The following is a 17,385-nucleotide window of genomic DNA, read 5'->3' as shown; positions in this document are numbered from 1 at the left end:
CTTTTAAATGTCATGACTCACGAAAAACTTCGTGACTCACGAATAATTTTATGAGTGATTTACCTATAGAACCTGACTGAGAACATGAGTATGGTTAAAATCGAGTGCGTTATAAAACTCTTTCCACCAAGGATGTTACTAAAATTATAAATGAATTCAACTCGTAAGCATTTTATGTTCGTAAGCGGGATTATTTTCGTGAGCGTGCTTTTCCGAAATTCGTTACTCACGCACACTCACGAAGATATTATTTTCGTGACTCACGCTCACGCACGACATTTGGTTGGTTAATCACGCTCACGAACACTCACGCCGTTGCCGTCAGCGTGACTCACGACTCACGCGTGAGACACGAAAATGTTCATGAGTCACGACAATTTCGTGTCACGTGCACCCCTCTACTTCAAAGTCGATTTTTACGGTTATTTCAATTGACTATAATGAAAAAATTAGGGCATGCCCATTTCTTGCCCATACTAGTCAAGCTTTTAATAATAATAATAATAACTGCAGTTTCTCACGGATACTGGAATGACGTGGATTTATATTTAAATTATACATATTTAAGTTTTCAATGTATAAAAAATAATCATCTGAAAAAATTATATCTTAGCAAAATAAATGTTTATGTGTGTATATGCATTAGGGAGGAGGTATTTTCGCAATTAAAGTACTCCGAGTAAATAAGAAAATTATCGTAATTCCACAAAATCATTCAATTAATCCGAATCATCTGAAATTTCATAAATTTTTTGTTTAGATGCAGCTTTTCTTGAATTTGAGCCCATATTGAATAAACTCTGTTGGCGAGTAGAAGTACGCTGAAAAAAACGTAATTTATTAATAAATCTTTAAACAAACTAGTTTGGCATTTTATGTCTTACCGTGGACGGTGATATCTCCACCTGAGCCTTGGGACGCCCGGCATTTGTAGAATTGGCCGCACGAGGACTTGTCTTTGAAGGAGTTGGTGCCGCACGAGCCCCTCTGCCCCTGCCTCTACCACGGCCTCTGGAATTATTGACTTCGTCCTTAACACTTTTAGCGGATCGTGTGTGTTTTAGAGGAGCATCGTCACTATCGTTGTCCTCGCTGTCTTCTTGATAATTTGTTGCTGTTGAATTTCTTGACGATGTCGATGTTTTAGTAGGTGGCGCAATAACAGTTTCCAACATTTCTAAAACATTATCAGATGTTACATTTAATTTGAATTGGGTTAGCTCCTCATCGAGTTGATCCTCAGCAGGCATTTTTTCCATCAAATACTCTACGGCTTTGGCCTTATAAGCCCTTAAAAATATACAAAGAAAAAAAAAAAAACAATTGTACTAATGAAACGATTAAAGAAAAATAATATTTACCTAATTAAATTATCTGCTGCACTATTGTTGTTACGCTCTACAAGCTGATTGCACAATTCTGTTAGAGCCTTTGTAGAAATTACTTTAAGGGATTTACTTTCATCAACTTGGTTGAAGTAACGTTCTACAAGGTCTTCAACTCGGGCCGCTGATTCTCCTTCCTGAAAACAAATCAATATTTTATACAATTAATAAGAAATTTCATACTTTCGGAGAACCTACCATTTTCTTATACTGATTGGCCATTTCCTCTTTATCTAGATTGGAACGTTCCTTCTTCTCTTTTTTGATCATTCTCTTGAAGAGTATTAAATCTGCTGGATTAGCTACTCGATCATTAAAAGTTTGACCCAAACGAATACCATTGAACATTTGTTCCTCATCCGAGAAACAAATTCTTAGTCGCACCGTTGGTAAGGTAGGCTGTCTTGGATTACCAGTTAATAGTTCCTTTGATTTCTCGAGCAAAGCTTCTATTCTCTCTTGAGCCATATTTCGCACTTTATTCGAGACATCTCCCTCATCCAAACGTAATTCTTCTGCTAAATCTGCCACATTTACCGACTCGAAGACGAATGGACGAACTGTTTGTAGTGGTATGGGCTTCATCTTAAACTTATCTTTATAGATTTCCAACACTGCAACATGCTTTCGCAGGGCTTCGCCTTCTGATAAGGAAGTGGGCACCGTTGAACCTGGTTGACTCACATAGAAATCTCTCTTAGCATTAAGTTCTGGTTCAATGCGGCAATCATGTTCGTGTCCCCATATGACCAAGTGCAAAAAATCGGGCAAGGCCTCCTCTGGTAGATAGTTTTTGGGTCCCCGATCTGCCCGATTTTGATGAAGTACCATCAAATGGAACCACTCGCCCTCTTCTCCCTCAGGGACCTGCATGTGGACTTTACGACTTTCAAAAAGACGAGCCAAACGGTTATCATGAATATGACTGAGACCATATAGAGCCAATTTCGTAGCTCCCTTTTTTAAAATAATGGGAGATATATCAATTTTGTTTAAATCCGTCCAGCGGCCAAAATAGTTAACCAAACCCGTCGTAGACAACAAGTCCAAGGTGCTAAGACCACCAAACACACTGGGATCGTCGTGATTGCCATGAATAGAGTACACTGGAATGGATATATTCAAATTTGGATCTTCATAATTGACAGTCTCATTAACCGAATTATGAAAATTTTGACTTCCATCACTCAAAAATTCCACAGATATAGGCCGATCGCCAAAAGTATACATCCTCAAAAGTTTCATGCATCTAAATGGAGAAACATGTATATCGCATTATTTATGTATACTACCACCATTACAACACAGGACCACTTACTTGTGCAAAGCATTTTGCGTGGGAACTGCATCATGAAACAAATCACCTCCTAAAAGGATAAAATCCACATCTTCTCGCACAGCGAGTTCCAGCATTTCTTCAAATGCAATAAAACTATCCTCGCCTGAAATACAACCATTGTTATTAACATTTGCCGGGTCTCTTTGTCTGCCGGCGCTAACCGAACGCTGCTTACCTCTGATGGCGTCCTTTTCGCCATATCCCAAATGATTGTCGGTAGATATCATTATACGCATCACATCTGCCTGAGTATCAATTTCTCCATCATTATTGAAATTCTCTGAATCCATTATTTTGCTGATAATAATTTTTCGCTAGTTTTTATGCACTTTTTACAATAATTTCACAAAACCTCCAATCTGCTGCCTAAAAACAAACGCTATTGACATTCACACTAAACTAACAACGTATACACTTGTGTATGTAGATACAAAAAATGCAAAATTCTCTGTACAGTTTCAGTTTCGCGCTAAAATGTTTATAAGGGTTGCTCACATGTTCCATTTCATAAAGGGGGGTTTTCATGAATGTTTCGCAAAAAATGGGATTATGGACCGAACAAACCATGTAATTACTGATTTACTTCCCCGCTAACATTTTTTGTATTTGGGGCGCTTCTGAGAAACCCCACTACGTCGAAAACAGTCGTATACGATATCCAAAACTCCTCGGAAAAGCGCCGTCACTATTGAAAAGTTGTACCACGCCAAGTTACTACAAAAAAAGTATCGCATGAGTGCAATTATTAGGTGCTCTTCTGGATACATTTAGAAGGACGCCAATAAGAGCCCTTTCAAACAATCAGAGAAAGTGCATTTTAAGATAGTTGTAAAATCATTGTGGTCAAGTAAAACACGATTTTTTAGATGTTTATTAATAAATTCTCATAAATATAACATTTATACGACTATCACATCACATTTAATATATTTTTATGCATTAATAAAAGATTGAGTTACATGTTGTAGCGTCTATCAGCCAGTGCTTTTATTCCCAATGGAGGCAGCGTGCCTGGAAAAATATTTGAAAAACTATCAATTAATTCCATTTGGAAAGTCAAAAATTGTTCACCAATATACCTTGTGACGGCCACTTGATTTATGGTAATTGATATTCGTATGAGTTACCGCTCACACGCCGACCGTTTTACTGCTCATTCTCCAAACGATTTATCTGGCCCTCTCGAGCTCCCAATGGATGTCAGCACCATCTGTTGTCAACTTTTGACATATGAATGGACTGATCAAAGGGGGGTAGATAACCATGGTTGGATTGTCGGGCTCAACAACATGGAGCATGACTTTGAGGAAGGTCACGTTGTGCGTTCTGTTACATTTAGAAGCGGACAGAGAAACTTCATTTTCATTGCCCAAGGTGAAGTTGCAGTGAACGGTCAAATGTGGTGATACTCTTATTGGTTAGAGTGGACCATACATATTTTGTTGTTTGTGGCGAGGGAGTGATTGTCTCGTCTAGGAGCTTGATTGGAGTTAGGGCTGACATCCTTTTAAGAGGAAAGTTTGCCGAGCTGTCTTTTTTTTTGGCTGGTTGGATTTACATCGAAGACCAGGGTGTTACTTTTTTCTATTGGAATTAGCATTTTTGCTAAAGCAACCCGGGTAAGCATCTCTCCAATATGAGCTCCAGGTCAGGGTACATATAAGTAATTATTTCGTGATTTTCTCTGGACATATAGGAAATTGTGGTGCAGTGGATCTGGTAGAACATATGGTCAGTGAATCTATCTATGTGCATCGCAATATTCTCGGGGTTGGAAATGTGTAATACACATATGTTTTTGATCTGTTCCCAAGAGAGAAGAAATGAGTGAGTACAAATGACAAGAAAACATGAAGTGTTGCCAGCAAGCAAAGTAAGCACATTGGGTGCATTTTCTTCAATTTTAATTTGAAAGTCAAGAAAGCAAGTTATAATTGCTCATAAAACTGCAAATGAAACGCTTAACCTGATGACATAGTTAAGGTTATGCAAGCATATGTTACATAACCGTCAACACGTTTCCAATTATACTAACATTCTTAACCGAAATTTATCCTAAACAATAAAAAAAGGATAAAAAGAAAAATTCAAAACATATTTAAGCTTTCTTAATTCTCATTAAAGAAATCAAATGTTCTGATATTGATCTCAAAATAATGTACATGTTAATCTAAATTGAAAAACAAATTAAAACTAACCTTCATTTTGGCAAATCTTCAAAAGCAAATATTCAAGTTTAATTGAAGTTTACTAAAACTAAAAGAAAACTGAAACAACATAAATTATGCCATATATAATATTTATTTAAAAGAAAAGATATTTAAATTGAAAAAAAACAAAATTTTTCATCGTCAATTTCAAGAAGCACAACGGTATTTTATATAAAGAAAAAGTAAAAAAAAGAAAGCAAAGTATAAATGTATAAAGAAACAAAGCAAATAAAATGTATGAGGAAATTATACTTCTGTAACGTATAAAAAATTATAAGAATAAAATAAATTAAAAATTATAAAATATGTTAAGAGGAAAAATAATAACAATTAAAATATTACCTGTTGTTAGAATATCGATGCAATGAGAAGTGAAGCATTGACCAGCGAATGTTTTTTTTTTAAACAAAGAGTTCATGTATTTTAACTTTTATTATTATTCCTCGACTACTTACCTAGATGTAACGTATATACTTACCAATATACCTGAATTTACTTACTTATATACTTAGATTTACCTAGTTGCTCATTTAGAAATTTCTTATTTTTATTGGACAAATTGTCTTTTTTATCGGTCTACCCTAATATATTGAATATGTGAATTCTTGTAAATTGAAAACACAATGTTTTGATTTCGCTTTAACAAGTTCGGGGGTGTAGCGTCTGTGAGTGAAAGTCTGTGAGCCACTGTAAGGGGGATTCTGATAACAGTGGGGCAAGAAAGAATCTCACTGGATGGTCATATGGGACCATGAAGAGGGAGGGCTGCCCAGCAAACCAATGACATCTGGTTTGCAGAGTCAATTCGCGCATATAAACACATCCCGACAAAGTTGTATCTTTCTTTTCTAGAATGTCCGTCCGTCCGTTTCAATTTAAATTTCAAATGCAAATTTGTGTAACCGTCCATTGTTCAACGTTTTTTTTTTTAAAAAAATAATGTTTCCACCTGGCACTTAAATTTTTAAATGAATGGATAGAGCGGAAGAACCCCCATTTCCGGCGAGCTACAGCCGCAGCAGAACGCCAAGAGTGCCACCGCTTATTCTCAAAACCTGTCCATTACATTTTGGCGCCCAGCAACGTGGGTCAATCTTTTTGGCTTGGTTTCGGATATTTTGAGTGCGATTCATTTTGACATGTTAGTCTGTTGTCTCGTATTCAAAGTATTCGAAGACATCACATTTTGATACCCAACGTATAAATGCAGATATGTTTCGACTTTCAAACTATGGAATCATCAAAAACAATCTGGCTAAATTCCAAGGTTTGAATTATCCATAAGAACATGTAAGTCCCGGAAAGCAATTGCGCTTTGTTATGCCTGAGTTGCGACGTGTTTCTTTGGATTTTTCGCACTTTGGAGAATCAATTCACATTTGGTGCTGAATGGAAAGAACGTAAGTCATTAACCAAGGGATCAATGCATTCGGGTTAATTTGCGACGTCTCTTGCTATTCAGTAACCAATTGTGATTTGATTCAATTCATGTATGTGTTTGTTTTGTGTTCGGTGATAAAATTCTAGAAAAGAAATGCAATCTAAACTCATAAAGAGATACAATCCAAATCGTAAAAATACAGATTTTGAATCTAATTTATAATCGATTTTGGTAATAAAAACATGAGTTAAAATATTGTTTGGATATTGGTAAATTTTATTACGCTAAATAAATAGTTTCAAGATAAAAGAAAAATAATAAATAAATTAAACAATAACATTAAATAAATAAATGAAATCAAAAAGATAAATAAATAACTAGATAAACAAACTATAATAAATAAATAATTAATATTATCAATAATAATAAATAAATAATGATAATAAATAATGGTTTAATATAAATAATGTGAATAAAAATGTAAAGTGACAATGTCAAATAAAACCAAAAAAATAAACTGAATAGATAAAAAAAGATAAAATATCAAAAATCAATAAGATAAAAAAGAACAATCTTGCTGGATAAAATTTAAACAGAGATCGAATTTAAATATGAAATAATAAAATTTAAATAAACACTAGATAAACATATTAATAAATTTTAAATTAAATTTGAAATAAAATTTCAACAAACCAAAAAAGTTATAGGAATAAATAAATTAAATATAAATGAATAACAATTTAAAATCCTAATGAAACATAAACAAATAAATATAAACGAGGAAATTTTATTACATAAAATATTTTCAAAATAAAAGCAAAATTATAAATAAGTTAAATAATGAATAAATATAATAATTTAATACAGAAAAATAAAAGTTTTAAATAAAAAAAGAAACAATAAAACAAATATTAAATAAACCGAAATAAATGAAACAAAAATCAATAAAATGGAAAAAGTATAATCTTACTAAATAAAATTTCAAATAAAACAGAAAACAATTAAGTAAATAAATATATATTAACAAAATTGGAAAAAAAAACATTAATAACTCTAAAGCAAATAGAAATAAATACAAATATTAAACAAACTAAAATATATAAAGAATTGGATAAGTCCAAATATTATTTTTATAAATAAAAATGGAAAAAATAAAGATAATTTTTAATAAATTTAACGTAGCTAAATAAATAAATAAAAGTAAATAAATTAAACGAAAATGATCCAATTACATAAATAAAATAATAAATAAAAACTTAACAAATCAAATTTAAATTAAGATGAAAAAATATGTATATAAAATATCTGCGAATTGACATATTGTATCTCCAGACTTCTACAGCAGGCAGCTACAGAAAGTACCGAACCAATTTGATTGAATAATTTTCTGAAAAAGAAAAAATTGAAATTTATTAGAGAAATTTAAATTGATTTTTGAAAATAGTTTTTGGGATTTTTTTTTTAATATTGAATCATTTGAGTTGTGAGAAATAAACGGAAATTGAGGATATTTGATAACAATTTTTTTTTTTGGAAATCTGTACTGATAGTTGGATTAATATTCAGACAGATTTTAAAACAGTTCTCTAAGAGCCAGAAATAGTTTTTTTTCTTTATTAAAAATTTTGGAATTCGCATTTTTTTTTTTCAATTTCGGATTTTTTGTTTGAACCATGGAATTAAGGTCCAATTCCAGGAATGCTGCTATGGCTAGCAATACTACATCCACTGTAACTGCAACTACCAATACTACTACAACTACTAATACAGCTACAAATACTAATACAACTACGACTACAACGGCTTTAACTACGAGTACTACGACTCCAGCCATAGCAGAACAACCTGACATGACTCTGGGTCCTCGCACTCACTCATCTCTTGGGGATGACACTATTTCTTCACCCGATTATAGTAGTATCACAGCCATAGGGATCAGGAATGAATTTCAGGCGCGAAGGGCTAACGAGGAGAGTAATGGTCCACCTAGGAATGATGATAATATTTCGATAAGGGACTATATTACGGCGTCAGTAGGTGCGAATCAAGCTAGGACAATGAGGGAAATAAATGAGGATCTACGGAGAATCATACCCGAGATTGTTAGGGAAACTATTAGGTCAGAGAGGGCATTATCTTCTACAGGGGAAGTAAATCCCGATCCTATTCAACCTAGTAATTCCAACAGGACTCGTAATTCAACAGCGAATACTCCTGGATTGAATTTTTCTACTGCCCAGGAACAGCCGATAACAAATTCGGTGGGACATCGACAAAATTATCGTGCGAATCGGAATGCACCACAACGACAAAGACGCAATTTTCCACGACAGCCAGTTGGGAATCAATTTCCAACGACAAATGGCCAAGATAATGATTTTTATCAAAACGGACGTTTTTATCAACAGCCACAGCAAAATTTTGCTTCTGCAACCGCTTTCAATGTTGCTCCACCGAGTCATTTGGACCTGGAAAAGTGGGGAATACATTTTGATGCTACTAATAAATCTGTGAGCGTTGAAGACTTTATATTTAGAGTTGAGACTCTTCGGGAGGACACAAATTATCCGTGGCCAAGTTTACTTAAGGGATTCCATCGTTTGTTATCTGGAAGCGCTTACGAATGGTTTTGGAATTTTCGTCGACAAAATCCAAATTGCACATGGGATGATTTGAAATGCAATTTGAAAAGAAAATTCCAACGTTTCGAAAGTGACTTCGAGATACAACGAAGAATAATGGAAAGGAGACAACATTATGGGGAAAGCGCTGACACTTTCTTAAATGAAATTGTATCTCTAAATAATCAAATGAGAGTTTCTATTCCCGAGAATGAACTCGTCAAGATGGTGAAAGACAATCTCAAAGACGGTTTATCACAGCTCATATTTCCTATGTATATCATGGATATGAATCATCTTCTTGATGAATGCAGACGAGCTGAAAGAAATCTTTCGAAACGTAATTTGAATAGGCAAATCAATCCACAGCAACATCGCAGAATAAACGAGTTGGAATATTCCACTGATTACTTCTACGATGCACCACAGCCACAACAACGAGAATGTGGGACACAAGATTATCAGTTGGAGGCATTGAAAATGAACTCTCCTCCAAATAAATCTATTGTATGCTGGAACTGCAAGCGTCCAGGGCATAATTTTATAGACTGTGATTCGAACGAACGCTCTCTATTTTGTTACAGATGTGGGTTCGAGAACGTAATCACACCTAATTGTCCTCGTTGTACGGGAAACAACACAAAGAGCATGATGAGGACGGGGCCATCATGTTCAAATGTGAAACCGCCCCAGTAAGTGACCATGACTGCAATATTCAATTGCATGTCAAAGAGTTTGTCCCTAGCGACAACTCTACAAAAACCGAATCTACCACAGATAACTACACGGATGTAACAAAGGAAAAGGGTTACGGTGGAATATTTAATATCAGTAATACTAACGCAAATTCTGATCGTATTCCAAAACTTAAAACTTTGGTTCCTTATGAAGAAAGGTTGGCCAATTATAATAAAATTCGGGATGAAATTTTTAAGGATTTTGATCAAGGACCTTCGAAGCGTATAACGAAGGCAAGAAATAGATACACTAACAGAAAGACTGAACGGAGATTACTCTCCATTTCATGTTTGTCCAATGGGAATGACATTAGACCTTATTTGGATGTTGTAATCAACGACATTCCAATAAAAGGACTAATGGATAGTGGTGCAACTGTTTCCTGTCTAGGAAAAGATTGTCTTAAAAATGTCGAAGACATGAAATGTGAAATTTTTGATTTCAAATCATTCATACATACTGCAGACGGACGAGGAAAAAGCATAATAGGCAAAATAAGAGCCAAAATAAAATGCAATAATCAAATGCATACAATGACATTTTATTTGGTTCCATCTTTGTCTCAACAGTTGATACTAGGATGTGATTTTTGGGAAAAATTTGGTATTTCAATATCATTTCGAAAACCAACGATCAATGAACTTTCAGTTCATGAAAATGAAGAACCCAAAATTCATGATCTTAGTTATGAACAAGCGATTAAACTCGAAAATGCCAAGTTGGAATTTCGATGTTTCAGCAAATATGGTCTAGGTAAAACCAATTTGGAAACTCACATTATAGACACAGGTGATTCTGAACCAAGGAAAATGCGTTATTTTCCAATCTCACCTGCTGTCCAGAAATTGACCTATGCTGAAATTGACAGGATGATAGCTCTTGATGTTATTGAACCAGCTACCAGCGCAGCTTGGAATAACAGGGTTACCCTTGTCATAAAACCCAATAAGAATCGACTTTGTTTAGACGCAAGGGAACTAAACAAAGTGACTAAAAAGGACGCTTATCCCCTGCCGAATATCGATGGTTTGCTAAGTAGACTCGGTGACACTTACTTCATCTCTGCCATCGATTTAAAGGATGCCTTTTGGCAGATTCCTTTAGAGGAATCTAGCCGGCCGAAGACAGCATTCACAGTCCAAGGGAGACCTCATTATCAATTTAAGGTAATGCCCTTTGGACTGTGCAATGCTGCCCAACGCATGTGCAGATTGATGGATAAGGTCATCCCATCAATTCTGAAGGATCGAGTTTTTGTATATCTCGATGACCTGCTTGTAGTTTCTCCGAATTTTGAATCACATATTGAAATGTTGACTATTGTGGGTAGACGTTTGACTTCAGCTGGCCTGACAATAAATCTACAGAAATCCAAGTTCTGTTACAAAGAACTCAGATATCTGGGTTATATTGTAGGAGATGGCAAGCTGAAGACAGACCCAAGTAAGGTGGAGGCAATTTCCAAAATTAATCCTCCGCGGACACCAAGGGATGTTCGGAAATTTTTAGGAACAGTGGGTTGGTACCGGCGGTTTATCCCGGATTTTTCAACTTTATCTGCACCGATTACCGACACTTTGAGAAAGTCGACAAAATTTGTTTTTACTCCTGATGCAATTTCAGCATTTGAGAAATTGAAGAAAAGACTGGTCTCAAGTCCAGTACTTATCAGCCCTGACTTTGACAAACCTTTTTTCGTCCAATGTGACGCCTCGGATGTTGGTGTTGGCGCGGTGCTATTTCAGAGGGACAATGATGGAGAAGAGCACCCAATAGAATACTTTTCGAAAAAGCTAAACCCTGCACAGAAGAATTATTCCACTACGGAAAAAGAATGTCTTGCAGTGGTTCTAGCGATAGAGAAGTTCCGCCAATATATTGAATTGATGGACTTCACAGTCATCACAGACCATTCCAGTCTGCGATGGCTGATGAAGCAGCAAGACCTTAACGGAAGACTTGCACGCTGGAGTCTTAAGCTGCAAGGATATCAATTCAATATAGAACATCGCAAAGGGTCGAAAAATGTGGTACCTGATATGCTCTCACGTCTGGATATGGAGGAGCTGAGCCTTGGAACCAATATGGTTATTGATTTCAACTCGCCAGAATTCCATAGCCCAGATTATGAAGCATTGAAGGACACAATAACGCAGAACCGCGAAAGATTGCCCGATTTGAAGGTGGAAGATGATATTGTGTTGAAAAGGACGAGGTTCAATAGAAGTACTCTTGATGACGAAGAAGAATGTTGGAGGATATGGCTACCAACAGGCCTCATTGATGGCGTCATCAGGAATTCGCACGAACATAACACATGTCATGGAGGAGTTGGAAAGACAATTCACAACATTAGGGAATATTTTTATTGGCCTTCATTGACCACTGATGTGCGTGAATTTATTCTGAATTGTCAAAGCTGCAAGGAAAATAAACACAGCAAACAGATTCTAAGACCTACTATGGGACAAGAAGTCAAGACTGAACGCCCTTTTCAAAAAGTGTATGTTGACTTCTTAGGTCCATATCCGAGGACTCGAAGTGGCAACACACACATTTTCATTGTTTTGGACCATCGCACAAAATTTGTTCTTTTGAAGGCTATGCCTAAGGCCACTACTCATGCTGTGAATAAATTTCTTTCAGCTGAAGTATTTCATAAGTTCGGGGTTCCTGAAATATTGCATTCCGATAATGGAAAGCAATTCACCAGTGAAGCTTTCAAGGAACTCATGAACTTGTATGGGATTCATCACATGAGGACTGCAATCCATTCACCGCAGTCAAATGCAAGTGAAAGGGTGAACCAGTCGATCCTGAGTAGCATAAGGACCTTTTTAAATGATAATCAGAATAGATGGGATGAAAATTTATCCCAGATAGAATGCTCACTGCGATCTACTGTCCATGCATCAACTGGTGAAACGCCATACTTTGCCCTATTTGGGTATAACATGATTACCCATGCCCAAGCATACAAGATTTTAAAGAAATTAGGAACATTGTCTGATGGTGACATTTCTATTTTACCGAAGTCTTCAAGAATGCAAATTATTCATAAAAAGATTTCTGATAAGATGCATGAGGCATATAATAGAAATGTGAAAAGCTACAACAAGAGGGCAAAGGAAGTAAATTTCAAAGCTGGTCAAGAAGTTTTTAGAAAGAACTTCGTACAGAGCAACTTTGCAAAAGGCATTAACTCCAAGTTATGCAAACAGTGGCTTAAGTGCAGAATCCGAAAACCCGTCGGCAAGAACCTGTACGAGGTGGAAAACATCAAGGGTCAATTGATTGGAACAATTCATGCACAACATTTGAAATATTAATGAGACAGTAGTCATCGTTAATTTGGCTGGTCATAGAAAAGTCTTTGTGGTTGTACGATTACGGAAACCCCTTACAGGAAGAGATTATCTCCGGAATATTTGCAATTAAAAAGTTGATTGGAGTTGAACTTTTTTTTTTTATTGATAATACAATCAACTTTTTAATTTAGATAGAGTTATTAAGCTAATTATGTAAATGATTAAGCCTTTTAAGTTTTTTTATTAAAAAAACTTAATTCATACAATTGACATTTGAATCAGACTCGAAAGACTAACGGCCATTTTCATATAGCTCCATTAGGCTTTAACTGCTAGTTAACAGAAAGAAAAATGGAAATATCTTTTCTGAAAAATTTTCATCAGTTAAGTTTCTAACTAGCATATGGAATATATACGGGAGATGGCAGATATGTAGATATCACGGTTGAAAATTTCGTTAGCTAACGTAGCACTAACGGAGATCATGAAAATGGGGGTAAGTCAGACTAAGTAAGTGATCGACATTCTTTAATTTTTAACTGAAAATTTGTATCGAGCTACCCATGTTTAATCAAACTAGAAACACGAAGTCAGATAGGAAAGTAATTGAGAATAGTTACGCTTTTAGTTGAGTTTTGTTGTTGGGGAAAATTAGTTGAGTTTTGCATTCAACATCAATTGAATTCTCAATTGAATCAATTAACAAATTTAATTGAAAATCTCTAATAAAATCAATTAATGTTTTTTTTATCATTTATTTTACCAATTTTCAATTAGAACTGAGATTGATACTGTCGTTTTCGTGATTAAAGATAATTAAATTAGTTAGAATTCCAAATGATATATGTTGAGAGCTAAGCGGTTTACTACGATTTCTACGTATGGTAGGATACGTCGTCATTGTATGTCAAATACAATGCAGTTTCGATGGACCATCCTTGGTTGGCGAATACAGATGGCACTATAAAATTTAGGGATTCGGTGATATACATTTTTGCTTTCGCGAAGACGCAGGAAAAAAGGAAATGCACAGATAATTGGGCTATGGTTTCATTCGATACGTGTGCATCCACACACGAACACATGTTCATTTATTAACCGATTATGTGGTGGGACCGTAGTGAAGGTATGTCGTATTTTGGATTTTTCAACGTCTAATACTTGGACGGACGACAAAAGCTTTTTCTATCGGACCAATTGAATTGTTTTGTCGCAGCTGGCGTGTTTGGCGTGGAGGAATGTCCATGTTTTTTTTTGTATATATTGTGTCATTATGACTCATGAAAGAATATGCAGCCCTAGCAATGATGGGTTTATTCAGTATATATTAGTTTGACCCACATGCATGATGATATTCGTATACATAGACTCGGATAAATATTTGAGTGTTTTTGTTTCATTGGTTTTGAGCAGATATGTTACGATCATAGCAGGAATGCCGCCAGGAGAGTCATAAATCGGATTAGTTATTTGGGCTTTATGATTTAGGGACGGTCAGATCCTGGATTTACGACTACCCAAGATGCTCTTGGACATGGTCGGTTGTAGATTTGGATGATCGCGAGAATTGCACATTTGGCCTATGGCGTATTGAGGAGACGATTTCATTGATTGCATACTGGTGGGGTCAGGTCCGAACAGCAGAACAGTAGCTGTGGTATTAGATACAGCTCTTGTTTTTGCCCTGTAATATTGGAAGTGCCTTTTGGGGTATAAATAGCTTGGCTGAATTTTTTTTGATTTTTTTTTAGGATTCCTCTGCATGATTTTATGGTGACGCTGTAGAAATGGCTACTGGACGAAGCGATTGTCTTTTGTAGGATTAGAGTTTTCAATTATATCGATTTCGATAAATCTGAACTACCATGATATGGATAACCGGGTAGAAATATGAATAGGGTTGCCAACACTTGGATCACATGAAAATGCTAAATTGCTAATATATTGAGAAATCGTTGCTAACGTGTTAAATCCTATTGTTGAGGGTAATGCCTGGTTTTTGTTGAGAACACGATTTTCTCAACAATTTCTCAAATTGAATATTACCCGAATCATTTGAAGCAATGTTTGAAAAATTGTTGAAACTTAGTATTTTTTTTAAACGTTTGTGTTTATTGGGCGCCTACTTTTGGGATTGCGTTTTTTTTGTGAAGTATTGAGGTCGTTCTGTACAGATATACGTGAATGGTGAAACCGACGGGTTACGGATCCAGTGTCCGACTTCGTAGTTCCCAAATTTTTACTTCTACACGGGCTCCGAATAAGAAATTTGGCTTTGTGACGGCCACTTGATTTATGGTAATTGATATTCGTATGAGTTACCGCTCACACGCCGACCGTTTTACTGCTCATTCTCCAAACGATTTATCTGGCCCTCTCGAGCTCCCAATGGATGTCAGCACCATCTGTTGTCAACTTTTGACATATGAATGGACTGATCAAAGGGGGGTAGATAACCATGGTTGGATTGTCGGGCTCAACAACATGGAGCATGACTTTGAGGAAGGTCACGTTGTGCGTTCTGTTACATTTAGAAGCGGACAGAGAAACTTCATTTTCATTGCCCAAGGTGAAGTTGCAGTGAACGGTCAAATGTGGTGATACTCTTATTGGTTAGAGTGGACCATACATATTTTGTTGTTTGTGGCGAGGGAGTGATTGTCTCGTCTAGGAGCTTGATTGGAGTTAGGGCTGACATCCTTTTAAGAGGAAAGTTTGCCGAGCTGTCTTTTTTTTTGGCTGGTTGGATTTACATCGAAGACCAGGGTGTTACTTTTTTCTATTGGAATTAGCATTTTTGCTAAAGCAACCCGGGTAAGCATCTCTCCAATATGAGCTCCAGGTCAGGGTACATATAAGTAATTATTTCGTGATTTTCTCTGGACATATAGGAAATTGTGGTGCAGTGGATCTGGTAGAACATATGGTCAGTGAATCTATCTATGTGCATCGCAATATTCTCGGGGTTGGAAATGTGTAATACACATATGTTTTTGATCTGTTCCCAAGAGAGAAGAAATGAGTGAGTACAAATGACAAGAAAACATGAAGTGTTGCCAGCAAGCAAAGTAAGCACATTGGGTGCATTTTCTTCAATTTTAATTTGAAAGTCAAGAAAGCAAGTTATAATTGCTCATAAAACTGCAAATGAAACGCTTAACCTGATGACATAGTTAAGGTTATGCAAGCATATGTTACATAACCGTCAACACGTTTCCAATTATACTAACATTCTTAACCGAAATTTATCCTAAACAATAAAAAAAGGATAAAAAGAAAAATTCAAAACATATTTAAGCTTTCTTAATTCTCATTAAAGAAATCAAATGTTCTGATATTGATCTCAAAATAATGTACATGTTAATCTAAATTGAAAAACAAATTAAAACTAACCTTCATTTTGGCAAATCTTCAAAAGCAAATATTCAAGTTTAATTGAAGTTTACTAAAACTAAAAGAAAACTGAAACAACATAAATTATGCCATATATAATATTTATTTAAAAGAAAAGATATTTAAATTGAAAAAAAACAAAATTTTTCATCGTCAATTTCAAGAAGCACAACGGTATTTTATATAAAGAAAAAGTAAAAAAAAGAAAGCAAAGTATAAATGTATAAAGAAACAAAGCAAATAAAATGTATGAGGAAATTATACTTCTGTAACGTATAAAAAATTATAAGAATAAAATAAATTAAAAATTATAAAATATGTTAAGAGGAAAAATAATAACAATTAAAATATTACCTGTTGTTAGAATATCGATGCAATGAGAAGTGAAGCATTGACCAGCGAATGTTTTTTTTTTAAACAAAGAGTTCATGTATTTTAACTTTTATTATTATTCCTCGACTACTTACCTAGATGTAACGTATATACTTACCAATATACCTGAATTTACTTACTTATATACTTAGATTTACCTAGTTGCTCATTTAGAAATTTCTTATTTTTATTGGACAAATTGTCTTTTTTATCGGTCTACCCTAATATATTGAATATGTGAATTCTTGTAAATTGAAAACACAATGTTTTGATTTCGCTTTAACAAGTTCGGGGGTGTAGCGTCTGTGAGTGAAAGTCTGTGAGCCACTGTAAGGGGGATTCTGATAACAGTGGGGCAAGAAAGAATCTCACTGGATGGTCATATGGGACCATGAAGAGGGAGGGCTGCCCAGCAAACCAATGACATCTGGTTTGCAGAGTCAATTCGCGCATATAAACACATCCCGACAAAGTTGTATCTTTCTTTTCTAGAATGTCCGTCCGTCCGTTTCAATTTAAATTTCAAATGCAAATTTGTGTAACCGTCCATTGTTCAACGTTTTTTTTTTTAAAAAAATAATGTTTCCACCTGGCACTTAAATTTTTAAATGAATGGATAGAGCGGAAGAACCCCCATT

General features: G+C 35.2%; 1 protein-coding gene across 1 annotated transcript; it reads right to left on the bottom strand.

Moving 5' to 3' along the window:
- Positions 1-513: 513 nt before the first annotated feature.
- Positions 514-3,158, bottom strand: mre11 (double strand break repair nuclease mre11). Its single transcript, XM_075291836.1, has 6 exons — positions 2,900-3,158; positions 2,704-2,827; positions 1,584-2,634; positions 1,362-1,522; positions 885-1,290; positions 514-821 (listed from the first exon to the last, which is right to left on the bottom strand). The coding sequence occupies exons 1-6, from the start codon at positions 3,012-3,014 to the stop codon at positions 720-722; spliced, it is 1,959 nt and encodes a 652-aa protein (XP_075147951.1). The 5' UTR covers positions 3,015-3,158; the 3' UTR covers positions 514-719.
- Positions 3,159-17,385: the final 14,227 nt, after the last annotated feature.

Source organism: Haematobia irritans, chromosome 1 (assembly GCF_050003625.1).
Source record: "Haematobia irritans isolate KBUSLIRL chromosome 1, ASM5000362v1, whole genome shotgun sequence".
Taxonomy (NCBI): domain Eukaryota; kingdom Metazoa; phylum Arthropoda; class Insecta; order Diptera; family Muscidae; genus Haematobia; species Haematobia irritans.
The sequence above is the reverse complement of the archived record's forward strand: the minus strand, read 5'-3'. Positions and strand labels throughout refer to the sequence as shown.